Source organism: Apiospora phragmitis, assembly GCF_038363925.1.
Source record: "Apiospora phragmitis strain CBS 135458 chromosome Unknown utg000008l:1.0-3514335.0:1.0-3519231.0, whole genome shotgun sequence".
NCBI lineage: Eukaryota > Fungi > Ascomycota > Sordariomycetes > Amphisphaeriales > Apiosporaceae > Apiospora > Apiospora phragmitis.
In genome coordinates, this window is record NW_027117407.1 from 169,066 (window position 1) to 196,642 (window position 27,577).

The 27,577-nt window shown below is 53.9% G+C and overlaps 10 protein-coding genes across 10 annotated transcripts; 5 read left to right on the plus strand and 5 right to left on the minus strand.

Annotated features, from left to right (window-relative positions):
- Nucleotides 1-1,193: 1,193 nt before the first annotated feature.
- Nucleotides 1,194-1,463, minus strand: PG994_008469 (uncharacterized protein; the record flags this gene model as incomplete). The annotated part of the gene is made up of 1 exon (XM_066859878.1): nt 1,194-1,463. The coding sequence occupies one exon, from the start codon at nt 1,461-1,463 to the stop codon at nt 1,194-1,196; it is 270 nt and encodes an 89-aa protein (XP_066713467.1).
- Nucleotides 1,464-5,589: 4,126 nt separating this feature from the next.
- On the minus strand, nt 5,590-7,156 carry PG994_008470 (mitochondrial import inner membrane translocase subunit TIM50; the record flags this gene model as incomplete). Its single annotated transcript, XM_066859879.1, has 3 exons — nt 5,590-5,593; nt 5,644-6,605; nt 6,665-7,156. 3 exons carry the CDS (start codon nt 7,154-7,156, stop codon nt 5,590-5,592), a joined length of 1,458 nt encoding a protein of 485 aa, XP_066713468.1.
- A 1,218-nt stretch (nt 7,157-8,374) lies between these two features.
- PG994_008471 (uncharacterized protein) lies at nt 8,375-9,244 on the plus strand (the record flags this gene model as incomplete). Its single annotated transcript, XM_066859880.1, has 1 exon — nt 8,375-9,244. One exon carries the CDS (start codon nt 8,375-8,377, stop codon nt 9,242-9,244), a length of 870 nt encoding a protein of 289 aa, XP_066713469.1.
- Nucleotides 9,245-12,210: 2,966 nt separating this feature from the next.
- Nucleotides 12,211-13,539, minus strand: PG994_008472 (proline dehydrogenase; the record flags this gene model as incomplete). Its single annotated transcript, XM_066859881.1, has 1 exon — nt 12,211-13,539. One exon carries the CDS (start codon nt 13,537-13,539, stop codon nt 12,211-12,213), a length of 1,329 nt encoding a protein of 442 aa, XP_066713470.1.
- Nucleotides 13,540-15,194: 1,655 nt separating this feature from the next.
- PG994_008473 (uncharacterized protein) lies at nt 15,195-15,925 on the minus strand (the record flags this gene model as incomplete). The annotated part of the gene is made up of 2 exons (XM_066859882.1): nt 15,195-15,373; nt 15,472-15,925. 2 exons carry the CDS (start codon nt 15,923-15,925, stop codon nt 15,195-15,197), a joined length of 633 nt encoding a protein of 210 aa, XP_066713471.1.
- Nucleotides 15,926-16,392: 467 nt separating this feature from the next.
- On the plus strand, nt 16,393-16,868 carry PG994_008474 (uncharacterized protein; the record flags this gene model as incomplete). Its single annotated transcript, XM_066859883.1, has 2 exons — nt 16,393-16,395; nt 16,467-16,868. 2 exons carry the CDS (start codon nt 16,393-16,395, stop codon nt 16,866-16,868), a joined length of 405 nt encoding a protein of 134 aa, XP_066713472.1.
- A 944-nt stretch (nt 16,869-17,812) lies between these two features.
- PG994_008475 (polarized growth protein) lies at nt 17,813-19,609 on the plus strand (the record flags this gene model as incomplete). The annotated part of the gene is made up of 1 exon (XM_066859884.1): nt 17,813-19,609. One exon carries the CDS (start codon nt 17,813-17,815, stop codon nt 19,607-19,609), a length of 1,797 nt encoding a protein of 598 aa, XP_066713473.1.
- Nucleotides 19,610-19,840: 231 nt separating this feature from the next.
- On the minus strand, nt 19,841-21,513 carry PG994_008476 (uncharacterized protein; the record flags this gene model as incomplete). The annotated part of the gene is made up of 3 exons (XM_066859885.1): nt 19,841-21,081; nt 21,126-21,141; nt 21,244-21,513. The coding sequence occupies 3 exons, from the start codon at nt 21,511-21,513 to the stop codon at nt 19,841-19,843; spliced, it is 1,527 nt and encodes a 508-aa protein (XP_066713474.1).
- A 1,637-nt stretch (nt 21,514-23,150) lies between these two features.
- PG994_008477 (mfs quinate transporter protein) lies at nt 23,151-25,207 on the plus strand (the record flags this gene model as incomplete). Its single annotated transcript, XM_066859886.1, has 6 exons — nt 23,151-23,246; nt 23,324-23,400; nt 23,508-23,743; nt 23,816-24,690; nt 24,813-24,984; nt 25,050-25,207. The coding sequence occupies 6 exons, from the start codon at nt 23,151-23,153 to the stop codon at nt 25,205-25,207; spliced, it is 1,614 nt and encodes a 537-aa protein (XP_066713475.1).
- Nucleotides 25,208-26,423: 1,216 nt separating this feature from the next.
- On the plus strand, nt 26,424-27,526 carry PG994_008478 (uncharacterized protein; the record flags this gene model as incomplete). The annotated part of the gene is made up of 3 exons (XM_066859887.1): nt 26,424-26,709; nt 26,791-26,919; nt 26,949-27,526. The coding sequence occupies 3 exons, from the start codon at nt 26,424-26,426 to the stop codon at nt 27,524-27,526; spliced, it is 993 nt and encodes a 330-aa protein (XP_066713476.1).
- Between the last annotated feature and the right edge of the window lie 51 nt (nt 27,527-27,577).

The following is a 27,577-nucleotide window of genomic DNA, read 5'->3' on the forward strand; positions in this document are numbered from 1 at the left end:
AAGTCATCATTATCAGCAGTGCCTCTAGATCACGTGTGGGCAGATACATGAATAATACGACGCTAGCCCTTGCCTACATTTGAGGGTATATCAACTGAATTTGCTCGACCAAAATCCCAACAGCGGAATTCTCCTTTTACCTTCCTAATACCCATATTTATCCAACATGTCTCATCCCAGCACGCTTTCCACCGAAGTTATCATGACGCTGGTTCTTGGGGTCCCTTCATTACTGTTCACCGCTGTAGCGGCTGGGATTGCCTATCTCACTTACACCCGTCCCAGAGGGTCGCACAACCCCTCCCCCACAACCCAATCCATCCCGTCATGGCATGCGCATCACCACTACCATTTGCAGCATCCAGTTACTGGCTCATCGGCCATGGGCAGGAGGAATTTGTCGATAATGGCGAGCGATGATAGTCCTATAGTCCCGCAGCTCATGTCTCCCGAGTCGCCCCTTCGGGGCCGCGCAACAGGGAATGCGATTTAGTGGAACTCTGCCAGTGGGATATCGGAGTAAGTACCCACCAATTCCCGGGCGGCTTATTTCAATACCTACATTTACACTATGCTCACAGGTAGACCTATCGCAGAATGGAAAGGAATAGTTGAGCTGGCGATACTGTAACTCAGACTTTATTGTGAGGTTTCCACGGATTTCAATCAACCGGTGTCGCTATCAATTGTGCTTAGAAGTGTTCCACGGTGGCATCGTGGTGATGGATATTGAGAATCACGACTGGCTTTCTGTTAGTCGATAGAAGTTTTAGCATCTGGTAGGAATTTGTTTTTCTGAAATTGATATCTATCATAATCACGGCCCAGCATGATCGAATATAGCGATAGTAAGACTAACCACATATACGGAATACTCGGAAGAATGAGCCACACTTACACCAAAATGATAATTGTACGTCAACATCCTCAGTAGCCGTTGCGCCCCAGACTCGGCTTAAGCTTCACTCCCCAAAGCGGAAACTGCCCATTCTCGCACTTTCCGCAATCACAAAAAACAGCAATGCCTTGGTTTCTTAAACAGTTCACCTGTACGTCTGGGCAAGGATGTGTAAGTACCATGTCTCCCGCGTAATTGCATGCGTTTGGCATTTGATGACACACATTCCAGGAATGGGGGGATGCTCACCGGGACGGTTCCTTGCTCACTTATAAGTCCCTTTTTAGACTCGAACTCAGTAGTTGACACGGCGGCGGCGGACAGGTCGACCTTCTGCCGGGAATGCCGCTTGGGGTACAACGGGACCGTCAACACTAACGGAGTATCCACTACAGGCCCACGTGCCGCCGTCCGAGTATTGTGAAGGCCACGTTCCGATGCGGTTTGCCGGCACGGGCGGGGATTGCTTGATGTAGGTGAGATGGGCGATCCAGAGCGTGGCGACGGCAACGAAGAAGCAAGGGATCCCGAGGGCCAGGGCAACTATGACTTCGGAGGAAAGCATGGTAGAAATGAAAGGCTACGTAGCTCCCAATGAACGCACAGAAGATGAAGAACAATTTGAAATTGGAGTCTGAAAAGGTGTGAGTTCTACGATTTACACCGATTCAATCTATATAAAGGCCCAGTTCTTCCTGGCTGTCGCCTAGAACGAGACACCCCTTCTTTTGGCTGGTGGACTATGCGTATGTGAACTCGAGGTTCGGGAATAGTGTAATTCCAATATTGCGGCAGTGAGAGAGATCGCTCCAAGTGGCGTCTATGGTGGGGATAGGCAAACGAAGGGCTGGATAATGCACTGTGAGTCGGCAGCCGTTGAAACACGATTTCGGGTGTCTTGGAGGACTTGTATATCAACGCACGGACACAAACATCTGTCCTCTTGTACCGGGAGCATATCCGGTATACCAGCGACGCATACGCGTTGAAGTTGTGAATACATCCGGTATGCGGGGTTATAATGGCGGGGAGGCTGGGGCGGAGCTGTCTCCTGCCTGTTGTTCTTATTGTGAGATACTCATTTCTTGAGCCCTGTACAACTAGAGAAACTGACATGCATAATTATGTGAGTAACAGCTGATATTCCTAGTCACGAACAAGTATCAACTCTCGTTTTCCTCGAGGGTGCTTCACTGGGGTTGATGAATGGAAATGCTAAAAGAGTGCGATCGCTCTGGGCCAATCCTACGTCACCGGCGCACGTGTCCCATGATACCCAGGCATTTGGTGGACAGACGGATAGCTATACAGCTCGCAACTTTCAGGATGCAATGGACTGCACATTCGCTAAGTGAAACCTATCATGCTGAAACGTAGTTGATGGGAGCGCACCCAACTGCGGCTCTTGGCCACTTCCAGCATTGCGATTAATTCTCTGCCAGTGGGTGGGTGAGTGCAAAAATAAGTTGGAGCGAGGGATACTGGAAAATGGGTGGGTATAAGGTGAGTAGATAGGTAAGCTGGACCGATATTTTGAATATTGTAGGAATATTGCTACAATATGAAAAGACTTTGAATTGAATCTGATTTTGAGAGTTCAAGAGTCCTAGATTCGTGTGATGAGCGGCATCTTCATAAGTGCTTCCAAGGGTGCTTATGTGATACTATCTGGGCGTCCTCGCGAATGGGAGCGTGGTGTAAAAAAAGGTCAGGGCTAAGCTTTTAACTGCCGGAGTTGGTTCTAATGGCGGCCAAGCAAGTACCGGGTACCTACTTAAAGGGCCTGACACACGGTTATAATCGAATCTTTATAATTAATAAGTTATTAAAATAAGTAGTTTAAAATGTAATTAATTCTAGAGTTATTAAAAAGCTTATAAGTATAGTATTTTAAATTAGTATTTTTTCTTTATTATAATTATTAATTTTATTTTATAATTAAGGTATTTTTATATTTTAATATAATTTAATACTTTAAATTAATATTAAACTTAAAAGGATTAACTACGCTTATTATTATAAGTAATATAAAATTAATTAAGTTTTTTAAAAACTATTTAAGGTATAATTATATTAAATAAATAATATACTTAATCTCTTTAAAAGTATTTTAATAAAATATATATATAAATATATTTAATTTTACATTTAATTTTATATTTATAATAATAAAAGTAAAGTATTAAAATATAATAAGTAAAGTTAAGTGCTTAAAATTAACGCATAGTCTTTATTTTTTTATTAAAACTTAACGTTTTATATAATTACTTATAAATCGAATAAAAGTTTTAAAATTTTATACTAGGTGAGTTTATATATAATTTTATTTAAAAATTAAAATAGTTAATTTTTAATTTTTTATATACTTTTTAAATAGCCTAAGCTTTTTAAATATTATAAAAAATAAAGGTTTTATATAACTTTTTTAATATTATATATATAATAAAGTTAAAAAAATTTAAACTCTTTATTATTAAATAAAGCTTATATATATTACTTTAAGACGTACTTAGGTTTATATTAGCAATACGAGAGAGTATCTAAACGTACGACAGAGGAAACGCCCTGTCGGTATAATAGGCAACAGCACTTTAGTTCGTAAGGTAATAACAAGAGTGGTCGAGCGAAGGGATTCGCACAATAAGGCTGTTTGCCTCACCAATGGGTTAGATTAATGATGCTTAGATTGATCACTAAAGTAGAGAGTGTCTATATGAAATACAAGGGGGACGTCCATCGCTTATATATCCCGTCTCTCCCTCACTGATCCCTCGTTGCTCCGTCCTGATCAGTCGTGCTCTGTGTTGCTCAGTCGTGCTCAGTGTTGCTCCGTCGTACTCCGCTGAGCTGCGTCTCTTATCCGTATCGTCACGTGACCAAGGCTGGCTGTCCAGTTTGGTCTGTCCCGGTTTGTCTGTCCAGATCTGTCTGCCCAGATCTGCCTGTCCGTTGTCTGCCCTTGGTTGCTTGTCCTGGGTTCTTTTCCCTTAATGACTGTCATCGTGCCCCTGGTGGGTGGGTCCGTCATCGTTGGTGGGTCGTAAGCGCTGATGCTGGGTTTCGTACATGCCCGGGCCATCGTAGGGCCGTGCCGTAGGTGGGTCTTGGTCGCATGGTTAGGTCAGGTCGTAACACTTTTTAAAATCCTTTATAACTCCTTTTAAACTTTATAGAAAAAATCTTTTATTAAAATATTTATAAAAACTTTAAAGATATTACTTACTTTTATTTTTCTAATTTTTATGCGTATTTCTATGCCTTTTTAAATATGTTGAGTTTTAGTAAGAAATCGGGGGCCGTGCGGGCATTATTAGCACCTAATTTTACCTACTTCCGGGGGCCCCTATATTCCCCGGCGGCGCCGTAGCAATTCTTCGGACGAAGCAGCACGTGGGGCAATAACAGGAACGTTGTGTAAAGACGAGCCGTTGCCAGCATCGAACGTCAAGGAAAATTGCGCAGGCCACGAAGGGTTGTAGGTCTCTAATAGAGGACGTGATGAACGGATGTGTGTATAATTGAGGAACGTGATCAAAAGGGATATGGCGGCCACGAGTAGGGAGGGGATACCGAGTGCCAGGGCAACAACGACTTCTTCCGATGCCATAGCGGATCAAAGAGGAAAGAAAGAGAATTCTGGGGTTGGATTCGAGTAAGGATGTGTGATCTGGTGGAGGAAAAAAAAGATAAACAAACAAACAAACGAGTCTTATATCTAGTGCTGGCCGAGAAACGGTTATGGCAAGAGGACCTAGAGCTCTGTTGACTCCAGGAGTACTGGCGGTTGCCAGGGACAACAACAGGGGAACAGCTGCGCTTGAGCCTGGCTTGAGCCTGAGCTTAGGCGTGGATTGGTCAAATCGGGGCAGTCGGGGCAGACGAGGAGGCCTAGCAAGGCCTGGCAATGGAGCATCTTCCGTGCTGTCACCCAGTATTTTGTCGGCTGACATGCGAGTGACACGTCGGCTTTAGGTGGCGGTGGCTGTAGATGACGAAATGGATGAGGGGGTTTTTACAGTTCAACTGGAGGGTTGGGGTTAGGGGGCACGGGGGGGGCGCGAGCTCGAACTATTCGAATAACGCTATTACGAATTTCAAGATGTGCATACATAATTATCAGTCACGACTAAAGAATAATGAGTCTGTCCAACTACGGAGATCTTGATCAAACATTTGCCCAATAAAAAGTGAAACTTCGATTGGACATTCCCATTCGTTCGTGAAGATTTACAGATAATATACATAATATTATGTCCACTCATGCTCTGAGTATGTCTTGTGTGACATGAGAACTAGACAGTCCACCTACTACTACTGTAGTCTCCCCCTTCTTCCCTCGGGGAACCATGCTTCCATCCACGATCCTCGCGAGTGCGACGGGAAAGGGGGAGAGGATTTTGTCCTATATCATCATCCATACATGCTGTGCTGCCCGCTTTCAAAGATGCTTCCACGCCCATCAACTGATCCACCTATATCAACAAGGGAGTAGAGAGATCAAAACAGAGGGGCGCTGTCGTTTTTGGCGGTTGCTCCTGGCCCTTCCTCCTCCCCAATCTAGAGAATCGTAGCACCACGCCCCGTTTTTACGCCGACCCCGCCATCTTCAACACAAGAAAGCGTAGGTTATGTGTCGTTCGTTTCGTATTAGTACAGAGATTCTTCCATGCCTGCCATCACCACCACTGTGGTTATCTGTCGGCATGTTTCTTTTTATTTTCTTCTCGCCGCCAGGCAGGAACCACCCTGTCAAGGAGCCCTTCATGCTGGCCATGGCCTCGGCCTGGGCCTTCTCCTGCATCTGCTGCTCCTCCTCGAGCCACTTCTTGCCGTTCTTGCGGATCTCGTCCTCCATCATCTCGTAGTTGCGCTGTCCGCGCTCGCGCGCGATGTCCTGCAGCATCTTGCCCTGCGCGAACGCCTCGCTCGGGTTCACCTCGCCCTCCGGCACGACCAGCATGCTCATGTTGCTGGGCTTGAGCCCCAGCATCGAGCCGAGGGAGGCCATGCCCGACTTGTGCTTGGGCTTGCGCGCGTTGAACTCCTTCTCGAACTGGGCCCGCGCGATGGCCTCGCGCCGCTGGAACTCGGTTGGGATGTGCTTGCCGTCGAACGACTTGAGCACCTCCCGCACGTCCTTGTACTGCATGGTGTGGACGTACTCGAGGAAGGGGATCAGCGAGACGAGCTCCTTGTCCTTGGGGTCGCCCGTCCACTTGGGGAGGACAATGGCGTTCTCGGGCTGGTTGCGGACGTGCCTGGCGTTGGTATCGACGATGATGACCTTGGAAAGGTCACGGTTGAGGTAGGAGAGATCCTTGACGATCTCGCCGTTCTCGTACTTGGTCGCCTCCCGGAACAGCGGCCAGACGATGAAGCGGAAGGGGTCCATCTTGCGTACCAGAGGCTCGCCCATAGCGAACGGCACGGTGGTGAAGAGGACCAGCTCGTAGTACTGGCTCAGGTAGTGCAGGAAGTAGTCGGCGCCGGGGCGCTTGGCGATCCTCCAGCCGTGCTCGCGTGTCCACTCGCTATGCACCAACATGTCCTCCAGACTGATACACAGGGTGTAAGGGCGCTCGAACATGGGGTCCGGATCGGGTAGCAGCTTCTCGAATGTGGGTTCGTTGTAGTAGCTCAGAGTGTCGCCGGTACGCGCACGGAAACGCTTCCACCACAGGGCCGGGAACCAGCCGTTGGGGATATCCTGATGCGCCGGGGCCTCTTCTCGTCCCAATCCCGACCCAGGTATGCGACACTGGCAACGGTCATGAACAGCGCAGCGCCATACATGTAATTCGCCATTTGGTTACGCCGCCGATCAGTCGAGGAGACATATGCGGAGGCCGGGAGCTCGCCCTTGCCGCGACCGCCGCTCTCGGCCGGTTCCTCCAGCTGTTGCAGTGCGGATTTGTTGCTGGCACCCGCCTTTTCGAATTCCAGAGTAGACGGGATGCCTTGAGTTAAGTCGGGGAGGTTGAAAGGTTTTTGAGGTTCTGTGGGTTCTGAGGGCGCATCTTGGATCTTGGGGGCGGACTCGGCCTCTAGCGGATCAGGGCCGTCGGTCAGAGGTTTCGAGGTGGACTGCGGATCTGTAGGTTTTGAGAGATTTGATGGCTTGGATGCGCCTTTGTCTGCCATGCCTCGCATCCATAATGAAGAAGACGGAACTGTGATTCTGGAAGCTGTCGGTGTCCGGAGAGCTGTCCTTGTGAAAGCGGGCGAGCGCGCCGAGCGCAAGAGAGCTCTCGACCACATGCTGGATACGTATCTGGTCGCACCCAAATCGCGATAATTGAGAGAGAAGGTCCGTCCAGCCCAAAAAGCCGAGCTGGCAGCTGAAATGTAGTTCTGGCGTAGAAGAGAAGATTGGGTGGTGTACAGAAAAAAAAGGTTGCGCCAGTCAATTCGAGCTTGCTTGCACATAAATCGACGAGCTTCTGTTCAGCTCCTCTTCCCTCTAAATTTTATTCCAGCCACAGTCTTGGTTGGGTTGGGGGGCAGATAAGCTAGCGCTGCCAACCGCTAATCCACCTGTCCAGCCTGTGCTGCACCTTATCGGTTGATGACGATCGTACCATCATCAGCCACAACCCTCACGTCATTCCACTTTCTCACCGAGGCCGTTGTCGCAGCCGCTTCTTCCAAACAGATACTGTGCATACTAAATTCAATTCCACCGAGATCAATTCACACGTCTGGTAACTAATTAACTCTGGTGAAAGGAGTTGCTTCATGATGGCATTACTGAGGGAACCTTGAGTGGCAATTGTTGATTTGTTGCTTTCCAATCTCTTCAGGAGCCAGTCGCATGCTGCCTGCCGAAGCGGCCATTAGGGAAATGCTAAAATGAAGCCCCGCCTTATTCGCCCATCATCTGACCCGCCCTGCCAATCACCGGCTTACCCCAGACTTTCGAACTCTCTGCTCTGCCGTACAAAGAGTCGAGATTGCAACTCAATCTATCTCTTTTGCCTCTTACTCATCTGTCTCAACCCTTTCCATCCTGTCCGGTCTCTTATTACCATTCCCTCTCCTACATAGTCAACATTGTTTGTTTTATTGGAGTTGAGTCTTTGCAACCTGCCGAAACAACTGACACTGGTACTTGCGACTCGAAGTGACCAATTGCCAGTCTCTGCCGATACTCCCACTTATCCCGCCAGACCCCTACACTCACTGCAACCATGGCTGCTCAGGGAGCTGCGTTTTAGAGGGTGGTTATCATTCGTTTGAGAATATCACGATGGCACCACCTCGGTATGCCTCGTTCTATTCCAATTTCAACAACACTAGAAGCAACCTTCAATCAAACTCTCCAGATATCTACTGGATCTCTATCGATCCTTTTACACCTCCGATAAGGAATTGACCCCACCATCATTCCACGCGCGAAGCCGACCGCTTAATCGTTCACCCTCGCCACCTACATCCAGTCAGTACATACTGTATTTGCACCCACATACGACAGCCAACATGCGACGTCCTTCTGCAGGCTCCAAAGCCTCGCGTGCGTCTGGCACTAAGCCAGGCCCGACTCCCGTTTCAGCTACGACCAATGCGCCCGGAGCCGAGTCGGACCCAGTGTCGGCGCTGGCCATCAACATCAGCGACCTTACCCTCGACGTGCCCATCGAGAATGCCCCCAAACCGAAGCGAAGGCCCATCATCCCTTTCCGGTTCTTGGAGCTGCCCTCGGAACTGCGCATCAAGATCTACGAATACCATTTCGACAACTTCGGCGAAGTCTTGGACCTTGATTTTGAGAACTACAAGCGCTACCACAAGAGGCTCGGGCTTCTACGGACATGCCGCCTCACTTACCAGGAGGCTAGCTATGTCTTCTACAGCACACATACCGTGCGCCTCTTCCCTATTTATGGAAAGTTTTTCAAGGCCAAGAAGCCCCTGCTTGCCCGGATGAAGCCGAACCAACGCTCCATGATCAACACGCTCGAGCTTCGCCTAGGACCAGGATGGAACCGACCTCCCCGCGGCTGGGTCGTCAATGAAGGGCTCGGGCTGAAAGACTGCGTTTCCGCGCGTCGGGTCAAGGTCTTTGTCGAGTGCGACCCCTCCAACGAGATGTTCAAGGGTTTTCGCCACTCAGACGGCTTCTACGAACGGTTCTCGCGCGAGCTTTTGGGTGCCGTCCTGGATGATCTGCCTCGGATTGAGACGGTGGAGTTCGACGCCAACCCTTCGGTGAAGAAGAATGGCGCCATGATGAAAGCCCTGCTCGAAGTCACCACGGCCAAGGGAGTGAAGCTGGCTTGGGGCCCCGAGAAGGGATGGGACGACGGGGGAGGAAAAAGAGGACGAAGTCAAGATCATCAGCTATGGTGAAATCGGTTCGAGGATGGCCATGAATGCTCATGTGCTGATTGACTCGAGTCACTCACAAGAGCATGGAACGAGCGTATTGGTCCTAGCTTAGAGGGCACAACAGCGAACTGCCTCTCGCATCTCGGAGGTTTCAGACATCGAAGAAGAACCGAAGAGGGATACTCGGTTTACAGACTAATTGATCTTCAAGGAGCTGATACGGCTCATCACGTTTACGAGTTATGCATTTTGGAAGTGCGGCGAACCATAGGACGCTCGTTGCAAGGTTGACTGCCAGGAAATGTAGCAATTTGTGCTTCTGTCATGGCCAAAAGGGGCTTTAGGACTGCCCCGCTTACATCCTACGAATGTACATGCGTGTATACTACCTAGTCATGAGTGCCCCTCTACTTAACCTATCGAGTTTGTTTTCAATGATAACGAGTTACTATGATTTCGTGAACTACCTTAACCCGGCGTCCTTGATTTGACCCCAGGGGATCAATCGAACTAAAGTGATTGTAACCAGGTCCGGAAAGGAACCTTCATGCGTATGTAACCCGTCTTAGGCGTCGCCGATGCCCTCTGCCCCGCTTAACCCCTCTCCCTCCCCTACCTATTCCTTCGATAAGGAATACTCAGCCAGCTTAGATGCATTGATTATTTGGCCTTTGATTTTCTTGGCTCCCAATAACTACACCGTCGAAGATCGAAATGTCGAAGCGGGTGCTCGTGGATGATCCACAACTGCATACTTATCCTAGTCCAGCTTCGCCCGACTTTGGTGAGGGCTTGCAGCAATCACAAATCATTGGACTTGGCCGTCTAATACCACCTGCATTATTATCGTATTCTTATTAGTGATACTAACCCTCGTTTCGTGCTCGGTCTTGCCGTTTCCCACTACGGGTCTTGCTCAGGGGACATACAACTCAGTAGGTCGATCCTGAGGTGACTTAAGCACGCGCGCCCACGCCCACTCCCATGTCCGTCGCGAGGATGCGGCATAGTACCGCCAACAAAGCTGCCGTCAAGAAGCTGGGTCCGAAACACTTTGATGACCAGCGGTCTACTGGGATTTCGTGTGACGGATAAGCAGCCTTGCACTGCCAGAGGAGGCCGGACGGCCAGCCGCTGCGCTTATAGTCCGGTAACGTAATCGCCTTGGAGGAGGGGAGGGGCGAAGGTGTGGGCTAAGCCGGACAGGGAGGACCAAGGCATCCGTCAGGTGCGTCGTTTCTCTTGATTGCCGTAGCCCATCGCTACTTACCCAATACCACCCCCGACGACGGATCCGACACGGGACAAGCCGGTAGTACCGTGACGGGGGCGACAAAGGCACGCCGCAAATATACCTCCTGGCAGGAAGAAGACGATATAGCGCCCACGGTAAGGAAGGCGCGGCTGTATGCCCCGGTCCATGATCGCGATCTCCCTCTTCCCAGTCCGCGCGATCACCCTGGCGGATGCACAAGGCATCGATCCAGACGCAAGGGACCGAGAGAGCCCTGGCCAGAGCCACCGTATCCCTCTGCGTTGGCGACAGGTTGTCCCCCGGAACGGTGGCCTTGAGCTTCTGCTCCGACTCGCGCGTGAGCAGAAATCTGGGGCTAGACAGCCCAGCAGTAACTCAGTGCCAAGTATCTCCGATTCGGAGGCGCTCGCCTCTTGCGTCAACCAGTCTAGTGGGCATGAAACCGGGTATCTTGGTCTCGTAATGCGAGTGGTCCTGCGCAATCGTCCAGAGTGGCTTTGAGAAACTCGACCGGTGTTTTCCCGGTACCGATGATCAGATCGGCCGGGGAAACGGCGCGATCTCGCCACCTATCCTGATACCCGGGGGCATATATTGTTCAGCCCATGTGTCGCCTGTAGAATGAGGAACAGGAATATGATCGCTGATGTACTTACTTCATCTGGAAGATAACGGAAAGGACAGCACGTGCAGTCCTTCTTCACATGGTGATTCTTCATCATAGTCATATTCATTATCCCAGAGCAAAATTTGGAAATGCCAGCTGGTTACGGGTTTGTCTATCAGCGTCAGTCAACACTGCTTTCATAATACCGCGACTCCGTTGCTTTTGCCTGCGTCCATCTGAATTGAGTTCTTTAACGACTGGAACTCTGTTTACGCGTGATTCGATGACGTATTTTATACGGTGTGTGGTCTGAAAGCTCGACAAAGATTGTTAGATGTTGGGGGTTTGGATTTTGGTTCATTCGAGGATCGTGGGCGTGTAAATCGGAGACGATTGAACGGGGTCCGGGGCTTACCTCGCCAAGTACGGGGGCGGGGGATGAAACATCTTGCAATAACCTCGAACAATAGAATGAATACTTTGGGCTGTGGTTGTAGTAAACCTACTACAACTATCGCTCCGAATGCGTTCACTTGCGTCACTGTTGCTGGTTGTCATTCGGATCGTGTTATTTGATATGTCTGTATAGGTATGGACCATTGACGTCCGTCTGTATGACTACCTAAAAGTACACACCATCAATCATGAATAACAAACATGGCTATAATGCAATCTAGAAACATCCACACCCTATTCTGTGCTCGCCGAGTTCGGAAAAAGTCGGGTGGAAAGAACAAAAATCTTGTGGCGATGATCGTCGTGTTGTGCCGTAGACTCGTAGGAAGCAATGCAGATACCACTGCGCACCCGTCCGACCCCTTTCCATGTAAAACGCAAAAACGATATGTCCGCACGCAATGCAATCTATGACAGATGGCTTGAACAGAACAGAATCAAAAACTCCGCGAAAATAAACGCCAGTCTGGCTTCCCCTGCCAACTCCCCAGCAAATCCGGAACACCTCATGTAGAGAAAAACAAGTAGTACTGCCGCCTTCGCTCATGAATCTTCAATGTCAAATATGCCCTTTCCATCATTTCATCATCATCTCGTGCTCGCTCGCTCGTTCACTCCCTTACTCCCTAGCTTTCTTGCCGAAGACAGATAAGAAGAAGAACCGAGCCTCTAAACGCGAGCCCCGAACCCAAACGCCGCCCGCACCCGTCTCACCACCTCCCCAAACATGGCATCCCGCCCGTCCCGCGTGCGCTGCACCGCGTCCCGGTTCTCGCGCGCGCGCCGGAGCAGGTACTTCATGCACTCGCCCGTCGAGCCCCAGACAATGTACTTGTACGCGCGCGTCTTCTCGCCGACGACGCCGTTGTTCCGCACCAAATCGCCCTTCTTGACCGCGACCAGCTCGCACGACACCTCGTCCGCCATGCCCTGGAGCTGGGCCACGGCGAGCTCCTGCACCCCTTCGTGCGCCGGGATCGCGTCACGGATGGCGCGGGCGCGGCGGACCGAGGTCTGGTTGTGGGAGCCCAGCACGAGGGAGACGAGGGGGAAGGACTTCTTCAGGGACTCAGCTGCCGACTCGGAGGGCTTGAGGACCGTGTTCCACTCGCGGCGGATCAACGCCTCGGCGACGCCGTCGTAGCACGCGTCCGTGCCCTCCTTGGTGTCATGGATGATTTCGCGCGGGTCGGAGCCGAGGTAGGCGCCGCGCACGAGCTTGACGCCCAGGGTGAAGTTGTCCTTGCCGGCGACGGCCAAGTGCTTGGCAAGGGTGGCCGGCGTCGACTTGAGGTAGGCCTGGTAGGTGCCGTACACGAGCGCGTGCCCGGGCGTGTCGGCGTTGTACTTGCGCTGGTACTCCATGGTCCAGTCGTCGATCCCGCGCTGGATGGCGTCCTGCTCGGCATCAAACAGCAGCGGCACGTCACGCTCACGCGCCAGGTCGCAGATAGCGTCGATAGCGGACCGCAGCTCCTTGGGCGGCGGCAGGCGGTTCTTGAGCGCGTAGAGGGCCTGGCGGCCCGCGCCGCTGAACTTGAGGGCCACGAAGTCTCCCGGGCCCGCGAGGCGCACCGTCTCCATGGTGCCGGCGGCCCAGGGCACCACCTCGTTGCGGACGCACTCCTCGGCGGCCGCGCCCGTCGGCAGGCCTTTCGACTCGAGGCCCTGCTGCTGCTCCTTGGTCAGGACGACCTCCTTGGCATAGCCGAGGATGACGCCGGTGAAGCCGATGTTCTTGAGACCGGAGATGGTCTGGCGGACCTCGGGCGCGCTCTCGCCGGCGCAGAACTGCGCGTAGAAGGTCTTCTTCATGAAGTAGCGCAGCACCAGGTTCTTGTCCGGGTTCAGGATGGGGTTGCTTGTGTGTGCCAGGACGCCCATGACGGCCAGCGACGGCGGCAGCAATAGGCGGGACGAGGAGATGGTCGTGGTGAAGAGGGTGCGGATGACTGTGGAGAGAGGAAGGACTGCAAGAGGTGCTTGCTTGAGCGCCATGGTGGTTGCGTCTTCAGTTTCTGCGGGTGTGACGAGATTGCTACTTGGGGATGCCAGAGAATTCGCAGAAGGTGGCGAGCAGCGTTTTGAAGAGGACTGCATGCCTCTTCGCTGTGTTGTATTCACTTTGCTCGTCATTCTGTGCATGTCCATCACCCTTGTGACTAAGAGGCCACATGATGCCGTGTTTGGCACTCTTCGGACGGAAGGCACGACCATAGGTCTGCCCAACACGGGGACTTTGGACATTATCAGTACTGCGTTCTGTGGTCTACAAGTGGCGGCAAAACTCGAGAGCCGGAAGATGCGGAGTAAGTGGTAGTGCAAAGTAATCTGGAAGGTCTTGTCTGGTCTGGTACCGGTAGGTAGATGATTGGCGATAACAAAGAAACAAGGGCTATGCCAGCAGACGATGGAGATGCAATAGTGGCAACGACGATGACAATGAGACTGGAGAGAGGACGAGCATACTACATTGGCAGATGATGCTATCCAACCTAAATATTGCTCCTTACTCAGGCATCGACAGTATCGGGGTGGGCTTTATCTCCGGTTTCGCAACGGCTTAAGGTTGCAGGATGCTGCGGTCCATCCAAGTGTGCCATTGGCAGCAAGCCAAGGAAAGTGCATAGGCAGGATGCATCTCCCAGATTCCCGATCCATCCACCGTTCTGGCCAACGAGAAGTCGTACCAACGCAGCTATGACACGGCGATATGGTCTTGCTTATCGGTGTGATCGTGTAGGTGGGGAAATGAAGAGGGTAGAATGCCGCCTATAGCCGTCTAGGGGACTCTCAGGGCATTGGCGAATAAGCTTCGAGACCGTCGGTGGCCGCGGCATGGGCACTAGTCTCCAGATGCAGCTGGTCGCAGCGAAAGTAGGCCCCAAGGAGCGCAATCTAGCTTGACCATGCCGCAACGGCGTGAACTGACCGCATGCGCAATCGGAACTAGCCCAGAGATTGCTATCTCTAGCGAGTCTGGCGAGTCCGGCTCGCTGCTTCATGCTGTAGGTCTCTCTCTAGCCCATCTGCTTGGCGGAGCCCCTTCGGCTCAAGTTTGGAGGACTCGGCTCAAGGTGGAGTAGGGGCCTTCTTTTGATCTCCAGTCTCCTTCACTATTGTGACATTGTGGGGTACGGTCTCCATCGTCCTCGAGGGACGACTCGGCTATCGCTGGCGAACAGAACACTTGATGCACTGATGAGCTAAACCTAACGAGATTAAAACGAGGCCATGGTGGAAATTTAGTTGCATCCCACGTGAGCCGCAAAGAATAGTTTCGGCCGTGGCTGAGAGGAAGATTGACCCTCGACTAGAGAGTCCTTTATCGGGATACGGGTGAGCCCAGAAGGACAAAGATAGGCGCCGCTATTCTGTTAGCAGCGACCGACTGATGCGAAACAATAAGCTCCCACTGCAGGCTTGGCACGGGTAGGCTGCAGCGGCACTGTTCTGGCGCCTGACTCGGCCGTGTAGGACTGCAGTGTGTCGCGAGTGGTTCCGATACAGGGCAGAGAAGCAGGTGGTGTAAGAACTAGGATGGGGTCCTCGCCTAGCGACGGAAGACAAAAAGCCCTGGCACACTAGTCGCAGATCCACGTTCTGCATATCATTTAGTCAGGACAGCACCACGGCATTCCATGGCGCATATCTCAGACCATTTCCTGCTCTTCCTTTGTCGTGCTTCCTCCGAGGCGTCTGCGCACAAATTCAACATATCCAACCGGGCGGCCTTGGGCGAGGGAGAGCAGGTCCTGGACCCCGCCATAGGCAATGCCGAACAAGAGGCCTTTTCGTGCTGTTCTCGCAGTCTCGGGAACGGAGAATCGGTCTATTGTTCGGAGCAATCTGTTAGTACGGACACAGGAATGATGCGATGCATGTGTGTGTCGTATGACAGGACAGATAAGGCAAGGGGGGAAATCGCACTCAAAAGACTGAAGCCTCCGGCGACAGCAAAGCTAGCCCCAACCGTGTTGAATAAATCTTTGGAGCCCCTGTAGACGTCGAACAGATTTTCGGCGCAGAACATGGCGGCCGTCAAGACGCTCATGCGCATGCCCGTCTTCAGACCCTCCTTGATCCCACCAAACGCCAAGTGGTAGTTTTTGCTCTTATGATACATGTACCAGCCGGCAGTGGTGTTGGGGAGCTTGTGGGCGTGCTCGGCGCGAAATCGTAGACCGGCCATCTTGCTGCCGTAGGAAAGACCCAGGGACATGCCGATTGAGAAGCCGGCGAAGGCGGCGATGGGGATACGGAGGAAGGGCGGCAGGGACAGTCGTGAATTCTTGCATAGCTCGTCGTAGTCTTCCTTGGTGAAGGTCGGGCGTTGCAGCTGCTTGCCCCGAGTCTGCTCGACCCGTTCTTGTAGGAGCCCCATGCTGCTGGCTGGACGAGGGACCTGTGTTGTCTTGCCTCGGGCAGGTAAATGTAAGCACTATGTTGTATATATCGCAAATGTGGATTGGCAAGCGACGAAAAAAGAGTCTTGTAGCCGACAGCCTCTTCTCTCATTGGTTTCTGCTGCTCGGTGTTGATTGGACCTTTCGGGATTGGAAGAGCGAGAAAGGAAGCTCGGGCCCCCAGCGAGAATTGACATGCCAGGTACGTACTGTGCTGCTGCCCGCTGCTGCCCGCACTAAAAGGTCAGCTGCAGCTGCAAGCACTCAACTCACTTCATCTGTAGTATCACGGCTTCACGTGTTTTCGTGTTCAGCCTGTTACAGCCGCAGCGCGTTTGCATCCCCTCCCTGTCAATCTTGCGCTCCTCGTCATTGAAAGTTGGCCTGGGTTGAGACGAAACGAAACGATCAATATCCACCCGTCTTGGATAGCAGTCACAACAACATGGTGAGAAGCTCTAGGATTCCCAATCGTCCCCTACATTCGGCGAGCATCATGATACTAATCAAGATTTACAGGTTCAACGCCCCAATGTCACGGATGTGGACATCACTATCCGGTTCAAGCATGGCACCTGCACAGTCTTTCTCTTCGTAGACCCCACATCGACGTTCGCCGATGTGTCCAGTGAGCTGTTGGAAGTCTTGCAGGAGCGGTACCCAGAAGGCATCTCGAGCAACTCTAAGCCTGCCACGGCATTGCCCGACGATGCATCGCAGATCGCCTACGCCGTGCCCAAATCGGCTGCGGATCCCAGCCAGGGCTGGAAGCCGTTGAAGGTCGGCTCTTCCGACACGCCGGTGTCCAAGGGCCTGAAGAATGGCGCCATGGTGGCCTTTGCTTTCAAGGATGAGGATGGCGAGGCCGACTTTGACGTGGATTTCCCGACCTACGAGGACGAGGTGGAGGAGGAGATGTAACGCGACGATGTCTTGATGAGTTACGACGCGAAGGGTTTGGAATGGTTACCTTGTTGCGGGATAGATGCGGCTGCAACCTTCTAGACGGCTGGCCGTGCCAATGACCATGGAAGCTTTTCTAATCATACATGCAATCACATGTGACGTGCACGGAATAAAATGTGTCTTGCCAATTCATTCTATACCACGGGAAACATCACAAGCTTCCATATACTTGATTTCATATTATGTCATGCTCGCTGTCGTCGAGTCAAACCAAACACAAAAGGGGACAGACTACGAAGAAAAGGGGCAACATGGCTCTTCTCCATGGAGGGGCAGGCTATGATCTTGTGGAAGCGATTGGCCTTGGCGATGCCCCTCCCTTCATCGAGTTTGGTTCCAAGATTCAAAGACCACGCAATCTTGTTGCAATGGAGAATCTAAAGTGGCCATTTAAACTGACATTATTGATTCACGAATCAACTGAAATTCGGAGGATAAGGACAGTGATTCTGATATTTTCGAAGCAAGGAGTCAGACTCGGTTGGATGCAACCAAAACCACATACGGTGCAACCCCACGGCCGTTTATTTTAAGACCAGGGGGGTGTTACCTAGGTGTTGCAAGATGTCAGTGGCGGGTCGGGGAACACAACTTTTCTGTCCGGTCCCCTGTTTTCTCAGCCATTAGCCAGTCGTACCGTCTGTCTGACTTGCTTTGGATTTGTCGTTGTGTATGTCTTCAAACCCGCGATGTTGTTTACTTTCCTACTTATCTAATTTTAACGACGCTTCGCACCTGTTCCCCAGCGACAGGCGAGCCCCCAAAGCATTCGTTTGAATAGTTTTTGGCTTTGGTTTCTATCATTGCATCTTCTCTTGTTTTATCCTTTGTAGAGTTCTTTTTTTCCCACTCTTGCTATTTAGGTTCCGGCTCCGGCCTCACATGCCGCCATCATCTACATGTCCCCCGCGGCCCTTCTTCGCAATGTCTTGCGCCTGCTCGTCCCCGTCTGCGTAGCCAGCACCGTCTGGCTTTACCTCTACCCGGTGTTCCTGGGCTGCGCCTTTCCGACCCCCGCCGACCGCCCCGGTCCCTCCACCGCCTTCCAGTCGACGCTGCGGCAACATGTCGGCTCCTTCGCCTCCGCCGGTAGCAGTAACAAGGAAGCGGACCACCGCCTTGCGCCGTTTCGCCTGCTCACCCTTGGCGACCCCCAGCTCGAGGGCGACACGTCCATCCCGAACGCCTACCGCGACTCCTTCTCGCACCTGAAGAGCGCCTGGCAGCACGCGACCTACCAGACGCACCACGCCTCGCTGCGGTGGCGCATCCGGCAAGCCCTGCACGACCTCGTCGACTTCTACATGGAGGATATCCCCGACACGTTCGAGTCGGTCCGCAAGCACATCGACCTGTTCGGCAACGACTTCTACCTGGCCCACATATACCGCACGCTGCGCTGGTGGGCGCGCCCGACCCACGTCACCGTGCTCGGCGACCTGCTGGGCAGCCAGTGGATCAGCAACGAGGAGTTCGCCCGTCGCAGCTGGCGCTTCTGGAATCGGTCGTTTGCTGGCGGCGAGCGCGTCCCCGACGATGTGGCTGCCTACCCGGCCGGCGAGTACGACGTGACGGGCCTACTCGGCTCCGACCACGCCAACGACACGGTCTGGCGCCGGCGCATCATCAACATCGCCGGCAACCACGACGTCGGCTACGCGGGCGACCTGACCTACGAGCGGCTGTCGCGGTTCGAGACCGCGTTCGGGAAAGCTGCGTACGAGCTCCGCTTCGAGCTGCCCGTCACCAACGCCACGCTGAACGCGACACTCTTCGACCCCGAGGCCAACCCGGACTCGACCCGGCTCATCCCCGAGCTGCGCATCGTCGTGGTCAACGACATGAACCTCGACACGCCCGCGCTGATCGCCGACCTGCAGGACAAGACCTACTCGTTCGTCAACGACGTCATTAATACTGCGTCGGCCGTCGAGTTCCAGGGCCATTTCACGGTCGTCCTGACGCACATCCCCATGTACAAGCGCCGCGGCATCTGCGTCGACCCCCCTTACTTCGACTTCCACCCCTCGGAGGAGGGCGGTGGCGTGCGGGAGCAGTACCAGCTGTCGGCTGACGCCTCCAAGGGCTTCCTCGAGGGCATGTTCGGCCTGCACGCGAACCCGGACGCGCCCGGCGGGGGGCAAGGGCGGCGCGGCGTTCTGTTGAACGGCCACGACCACGAGGGCTGCGACACCTGGCACTTTGTGAACCAGACCGACGACAAGGATCCCGCGGACCGCGCCTGGGACGCCCTGCGCTGGGAGGAGGCCACGGCCGATGGCGTGCCCGGCCGCGCGGGGCACCCGGGCCTGCGCGAGATCACGGTCCGCAGCATGATGGGACAATACGGTGGCAACGCGGGCCTGCTGAGCGCGTGGTTCGATGAGGAGACGTGGGAGTGGAAGTACGAGTTCACGAACTGCGCCCTCGGCACGCAGTACCCCTGGTGGTTCGTGCACATCACTGACCTCATCGCTATGGTCAGCTTCTTGCTGTATGGGGTCTTGATGGTGCTTTCTTCCGCGGGCTACGATGTAGATCAGTGGCCTGCGTTCATAGGGGTGCCTACTTCTACAGCAGAAGAAACCAAGAAGACACAGATAAACGGCAAGGAAACGACAACTACAGCACCAAATGGGCACGAGACTAAGAATGGAGGTGTAAATATCACGAATGGTGTGTTGAAAAAAACATAAAGGGCAAGTTGGTTTTTCCTTGAACTATCTACGTACGGATATTGATTGGATCGGGAAATGCATAGCGAAGGAATGCGCTGCGAAGTATAGAACTTGGATTTGTATCTTATGTATATCTACGAAATAGACCTAATCAACATGCTGCACGTTCAAAGAGAGAGCTGTTTCGCCGGCAGGAAAGGGGCGGCTGGGACATTGGGATAGGAGGGTTCTGGCCTCGCCCGACTTAAGTTACAGCAGGAAGTCCAATACGACCACATCAACTCTTCTCTCGCCCCCTTGTCCGATTTTCGAACCTGCTGGTGTCGTTGTCGTCGTCGTCTCTTCTTCCGCCGGCGCGTACCGTCTGGTGAAGATGGAGAGCACATTGTCGTGGTCGAGCCGGTACGTGTCCATCAGTGGCTCGGTAAGGGGGAAGGTTTCCTCTGCGTCGGTGCTGCTACTTACCCAGACAAGCTCGTACGTGCTATATGCATCGCTCTTAGTGGCTTTCCAGATATCGAGGCCACCGCCATTGACATTAGCATAATCATCATTATTGCAGCCGCCGGGCAGGATGAAGTACAAGTCATCGTCCCGGCTGATCGCCAGCCGCCCGCGCTTGCCGCTGACGTAGCCGCACGGCAGCGCGCGCGAGGTCCATTCCCTTGTGGCGGGGTCGCGGTAGTAGTGTTTCCATTTTACTTTCTTGCTGCTGCTTTCGCCTTCACTATTATTATGACTTGTCTGAGAGGAGAAGTAGTCTCGGTTCAGCACGTGCACGCCCCCGCCGTGGTCCACGGCCTGCGCCTCCTGGTTCGTCAGGCCCGAGCCCTTGGGGATCTGGAACGCGGTCACGCCCGGCGACGACGGCGCGATGCTCTCGCCGCGGCCGAGGTCGGCGATGATGTCGCCGGCGCCGTTGCGCCAAATTTGCCCTGCCGGTTCGGGTGTTGTTGTTGCTTCTTTTGCTGCTGCTGTTATGGAGGGATATGGCGACGAATACGCGAAGCACAGGTCCCGGTTGTTGGCGGCCGAGTTGGGCCCCGCCTGCTGCTTGTGCTGCGTATCGGCCGGGTCGTCCCATCCTTCGTACCAGACGAAGTCGCGGTGCACCCAGGTAACATATAACTTGCCGGCGCGGGTGTCGAGGCCGTGGATGTACGGGTTGTTTTGGATCCCCTTCAGGAACGGTGTTGTCGTCGTTGTACTGGAAGAAGCGGGCGAGGAAAAGGGAGAGTAGGCGGCGCGGCTGGAGGAGTAGAGATACAAATGATCGTCGCCGAGCCCGGCTTTGCCCGTCCGGAAGGAGAACCAGAGGTCTGACCCGAGCTGGCCGAAGCGCGGGTAGGTTATATAACTCAAGAGGTCGGCGTGGGGAGGGGACGACTTAGGGCGGGGAGATGGTGGAGGGTAGGGGTGAAGCGTTCCGCAGACCAGGTGAAGGAGTCGGGGTCTTTCGCGAGGTTCGGGATCGAGTGCCGGTATCGCAGCTTGTCGCAGTGGTGATCGTAGGAGAGATGGATCGTGCCATCACCCGGGCAGATACCGAGCTTTTTCGTTAAAGGTCAGATTCTATACATGTTTGCGAATGACACTCCCCAGCCTGTCTTTTACTCAACTCGAGTGTAATACATCAAGCCAGGAATGCATACCTGGACTGTGTTATGCCCATCGTCCGTCGTCTGCGGATAGTCCTCGAACACCAATGTCTCCCACTGTCCTAAAGGCAACCTCCTCCGGGACAAATGGACATACAGAGGCTCCCGACTGCCCGACTCGGGGCGGAGGGCACTGTAGAAACATGCATACTGCCAGCCATGGCAGGACTGGATGACATCTTGCTGGAAAGCGTTGCCGTTGAGAATGTGCTTGCGCCACGAGGGGTCGGTCCCCAGAACAGAAACTGTGGGCTCGGGAAGCATTGTATGTTATACGATACTGCTGATGTCAATCAATCGTTGCTGATTTACCGCCTACGGGCTTACTGGTTAAACGTTTGCCCGCCACAGGCTTCCGTCACTCTTATCATAGAGGATATGCATATAGCTTCCCCTCATCTTGTCAAGTTTTACATGCGACAGCCGCTATATGCGCTGTCGCCTTACCTTGTGTAGGTATATCTCCAACCTGTTTTGTTCATTCTGCAGCGACACGATCCACTTCCTCCGCAGTTCGATGCGACGATGATGAAGATATTCAAGCACGATCCGCTCATTACTCCACGCTGATTTGAAGTCGGGATACTCGCTGTCGCAGCAATTGGCATGCCCATTCCATTGCCAGTTGCCTGCTTGCCAGCTTGCCTCCCATCCCTCCCCGGGGTATTCATGTGCCGAACTTGCCAGTCCACTTTCCCTCCAGATTCTGGGCCACTTCCCCATCTTCCCCAATCTTCTTCCCCATCCCCGCATTACGGCTAAACATGTCGACCCACTGCAGCCAGCGTATCGTCCTGGATGCTGACCACACCCAATACTTCTCAAGACTCTCTGTTCGATGGGATAGTTTCCTGGGATCGTGGCGCATTCGGGCCTATGTTGCCGGACACAATGACAGCAACAGAAAAGATATGCCTCAAGTTGACAAGCCCGCTGCATTGGACGTAGAGCAGGGCCCAGTAGTCGGATTCTGCAGGTTCGTAATGGCACATGGCACACAGCAGCAGCTTCACAAATCTAGCCCTCACCGTATTCAACGGAAGATAAGAAGTTGTACAAGGGAGCCACATACCCCACTTCTCTCCCCACTGGGGGGAATGCCTTCAAATGGTGTAGATTCTCGATCTGTCCTTCTCAGCTTTCCTGATTCTACTACGTACACTGACATTATTGCCAACAGTAGTTTCTTGGCCGTGTAACAAATTCCCGCTACCCCGGATCCCCTGGGTGACAAGCGTCAAACCTTGTCTCCTCCGTACCCGAGGAGCCAAGAGCCTATCAACCAAACCCCCCCCCCAATCTCACCCTGTTCACCACTTGAGGTGGATTAGCTGCTAAAGGGTCACATTGTCGCGATGATCTTCGAACTCTGGCCCGCAGAGTCTCTGGCCCGCAGAGTCTGGTTCATCTAGCCTTGGTAGAATCCTTGGCCCAAAGACCGATGCTGACCTGATTCGAGCGCTCTGTTTGGTGGAATTTCCGGCCAACCCCCAGCAGTCAGTCTTCCCACCGCTACTATGCACGTGTTTTGCCGAGAAATCTGCCATCCATGTTCATCCTCGTTCGACTCGCAAGTAGAGAGATGGATCCAGGTGGGTATGGCTTTACGTTCCGTTGCATTGGGCTCAATCCGGGTGTAACCAATGGCCACCCTACCTACATACAGTCAGTATGCAGTACGCAGTTCTTAAATAAAGGACGTCGCATTTCTCTGGCCATTTCGCTCCTTTTATATATCGTCGCTCGCCTGTTTCGAGAAGATTGCCTGGGTTACTGCTTCCCCTCCAATGTGCTGTGCGACCAAGTGATTCCACTCTCCTATCTGATTTCACTCCGCGACGACGCGACCACTGGCCAGGGTTATATCGAAGGGAGCAACATCTCCGACCTGATCCGTCAAAATGGCGGCGCTTCTTAAGAAGATCGTCCGCAATGATGCGATGAAATCGGATCCCGATGAAATCTACGGATGGAGAGTCTACGTCCTGACTGGCTCGGTGCGTTTTCTCCTTTCCCTCAGGGAGGGAACAGAAGGCCTTCGCAAATCACAGGAACTAACTCTTCTCCGTGGCAGGCCTGCTTCGGTGCCATGTCCTTCGGATGGGACAGTGGTGTAATCGGCGGTGTCGTTGAGCTTGATACCTTTGCCAAGTATGTTCCCTGCAAGACGAGGACCCTTTTCTTGTTATCACGCCACATCTCAAAGACAGGCGATGCCCCGAGGCTTTCAACTGACAATACGTGCTTTTTCTCAACAGGGCTTATGGGCTAGGCGACGCTGGGAGTGTCGCAACGGCTGACCTAAAAGGAAACATCGTGTCGGTTCTTCAAGCTGGATGTTTCGCAGGTGCTCTGGCGGCCTTCTGGCTGGCCGACAAGATTGGCCGCCGATGGAGTCTCATCGCAGCCGCTGCCATGACCCTATCGGGTGTCATCATGCAAGCCTCTGCCTCGGGCCATCTTGAGCCCATGTATATCGGTCGCTTCATTGCTGGTAAGAAGGCACTGGCAGCATCTTGGCATCTGCGCTTTCACCCCCACGTTTCCTGATCGCTAACCTGCGCAGGTCTCGGTGTCGGCTGCTCCAGCGTCGTGAACCCCATCTACGTGTCCGAGAACGCCCCGCGCGCCATCCGCGGCCTCCTGACGTCCTGCTACCAGCTCTTCGTCGTCCTCGGCGGCATGATCGCCTTCTGGGGCAACTACGCCGTCGACCTGCACCTGTCCGGCGACCGCCAGTACATCACGCCGCTGGCGATCCAGGGCCTGCCCGCGCTCCTTTTGTTTGGATTGATGCTCATCAGCAACGAGTCGCCGCGCTACCTCGCCCGCATGGACCGCTGGGACGAGGCCAAGGCCGTGCTCCGCCGCGTCCGTCACCTGCCCGAGACGCACCCCTACCTGCAGGACGAGTACCGCGAGATCCAGGCCCAGCTCGAGCACGAGCGGCGCGTCATGGGCGACGCGACCATGTGGGTGCTGATCAAGGAGATGTGCCAGTCGGCCAGCAACCGCAAGCGGGCCGCCCTCAGTATCACCCTGATGGTCTGCCAGCAGATGACGGGCACCAACGCCATCAACACGTACGCGCCGCAGATCTTCAAGAACCTCGGCGTCGACGGCCGCTCCAACTCGCTGCTGAGCACGGGCGTCTACGGCATCGTGAAAGTGCTGTCCTGCCTGGCTTTCCTGCTGTTCATGGCCGACTCGCTCGGTCGCCGCCGCTCCCTGCTCGTCAGCTCGGTCGGGCAGGCCTTCTGCATGTTCTACATCGGGCTCTACGTCCGCATCTCGCCGCCCGTCGACGGCGCGCCCGTGCCGCCTGCCGGCTACTTCGCCCTCGTCTGTATTTTTGTCTTTGCTGCCTTCTTCCAGTTCGGCTGGGGCCCGGCTTGCTGGATCTACGTGGCCGAGATCCCGACCGCCCGTCTCCGACCGTTGGTGAGTACATAACTTGAATTTTTTTGGGGATTAGCCAACAGCAGCACCCCTTTCCCCTCTTGCGAGATGGAAAATAAGAAGACTTTTCCGCTTGCATGCTGACTGACTCGGCAATGCAACAGAACGTCGCGCTCGCTGCTGCCACGCAGTGGCTCTTCAACTTCGTCGTGGCCCGCGCCGTCCCCAACATGCTGGTCACGGTCGGCGCCCACGGCTACGGGACCTACCTCATCTTCGGCAGCTTCTGCTTCTGCATGTTCTTCTTCGTGTGGTTCTTTATTCCCGAGACCAAGGGTAAGTTCACAGACCTCTTTTTGCGATTTCGGTTGCCACAATTCTAACCAATCCCTCTTTCACAGGTGTGTCTCTGGAGCACATGGACGAGCTGTTTGGCGGCAGCAAGCGAAACCTGGCGAGCCCGGAGGCGGCGGCCGACCAGGACAACAAGAGCTACGAGGCCAATGTGGAGGTGACCGAGGACAAAGCTCGGCGAAGCTCGCAGGATCGCTATGTCTAATTCGCTCCTTCGAGTGGCAGTAGAGGGTATTTGAGAGAGCGATATTTGAAGATGCGAATGCCTAGGTTTAGATACAGATCCACATGCACTATCGAATTCAGTACACCGAGAACCTTCCAAGTTTGAAGGTGGCATAGAATCAGCGCTGATGAATTGCATATTTTGCAAATGAGAGGAATTTTCGAATCAGAATTGGAGTGACAGACTTCCTGTTCAGTCTACGCCTCTTTCCCCCTACCTATCTTTTACGCCTAAATGTCGCTCCTTCTGAACACCCATGGCCCCAGTTCGGCCCTGATACATCGTGGAATCGGGAGAGAAAGGTATAGCCGGTAAGACTACTCGGCAACTCTCCCTATACATTTGTCCATTGATGTGTAGGCGCCACACAGCGAGGAGTGCAAGCTACCAAATGAAGTGAACCTCTTATTAGGTTCATCTGGGTCGCGCCCAGCAATCACCAAGTAAGCGAAGCTAGACTGCGGGAAACATGCATGACGAAAACCATAGCATATGCGGGGATATCTAGTGGCCACCTGGCTCGGGGGGAAAACATCAGCAAACTAATCAACTTGACTTATTAGTTGATGGGTGAGTGACAAGAAAGGTGAGTGAGCTGGGGGTCTCAGGTGCATCCTCTCCATTTCGGCGATAATGCTTGTCATGCAGGGTAAAAGCGCATCGGATCTTGGACTCGAATAATTAGCTTTTGGCCGTCATGCACACGGCGCATTGAGGCGTTATCCCGACCCCGTTCCCCTGCACAAACAGCCCAATGGTCGGCTTTGTAAGCAAGAGAGAGTAGATATTCCCGACGCTATCGGGTTTAGTGACCACCCAACTCTAAAGATCCGCCCGCGGGTGTCATCGTCATCAGCGCAACGCCATCGACGTTATCTTGGCTCTGCCATGCCGTCGACGCAATGCGCCGGATGGCCACCACCACACACGGATTTAATGGATATCCTTGCTCCTTAACCACGGAGATGATCCCCCCGCATTCTTGACGTACATGTAGGATTCACGCACAAAGTATATTAAGCAGAGCGGTCTGCACTTCCAAAAGTCAATATGTCTCTTCTCCCTCTCTGTGTCTTCTAGGTCCTCATCTATCCTTAACCCTTCCTTACTATCCAAGTAGTTGCCGAGCAGTCTAGCCTATCTGTCTTCACACTCGTACAGAAAGAAAGAAAAAAAAACCCCTACCTGTCACAAGATGTCGCCATCGCTGCCCCAGACCTACAAAGCCGCCGTGATCGAGAAGGCCGGAGCCCCTCTCGTGATCAAGGACCTGCCCCTCAAGTCCCCGGGCCCAAAGCAGGTCCTGGTCAAGGTCCTGGCGTGCGGCGTGTGCCACAGCGACCGCGGGGCCCAGGGCGGCCACTTCGGCAACTCGTTCCCCCTGGTGCCCGGCCACGAAATCATCGGCGACGTGGTCGCCCTCGGCGAGGGCGTTAGTCGTGTCGCGATTGGCGACCGGGCCGGCGGGCCCTGGCACGGTGGTACGTTTGATTTGGCTTCCGGGCACAACATACTTACCTAGCATGCATGTACTTACTGATAACGAAATGATCCTACAATAGGCCACGACAACGCCTGCACCTCCTGCGCCCGCGGCCTCTACCAGACCTGCGACAACGCCGCCATCAACGGCGTCACCCGCGACGGCGGCTACGCCGAGTACGTCCTCCTGCGCGAGGAAGCCGTCGTGCGCCTCCCCAAGACCACGGACCCGGCCCAGGCCGCGCCCTGCTGTGCGCGGGCGTGACCGTCTTCAACGGCCTCCGCAAGCTGCACGTCGAGCAGGGCGGCCTAGTCGCGGTGCAAGGGATCGGCGGCCTCGGCCACCTCGCCATCCAATACGCCAGCCGGATGGGGTACCGCGTCGTCGCCGTCAGCTCGGGCGCCAGCAAGCGCGACTTCGCGAAGGAACTGGGCGCGCACGACTACATCGACTCCAGCGCCGACGACGCTGTTACTAAGTTACAAACAATGGGCGGCGCCGCGGCCATCGTGGCGACGGCGCCGAACCCGGACGCCATCGGGCCCATGATCGGCGGGCTGCGCGTCGGCGGCAAATTGTTAGTCGTGGCGGCCGCGGGGCCCATCACGGTCGACTCGAACACGATGCTGATGCGGGCGGCGTCGGTCGTCGGCTGGCCCAGCGGGCACGCGCTCGATGCGGAGGAGGCGGTGCAGTTCGCGGCGGACCACGGGATCAAGTGCATGATCGAGAAGTTCTCGCTGGGGGACGCGAATCAGGCGATGGAGCACTGCGTTAGCGGGAAGGTGCGGTTCCGGGGGGTGCTCGTCATGTAAATGTCCATGTACTCTGGCTAAAAAAAAACATGACCCATTATTGATTAGAGA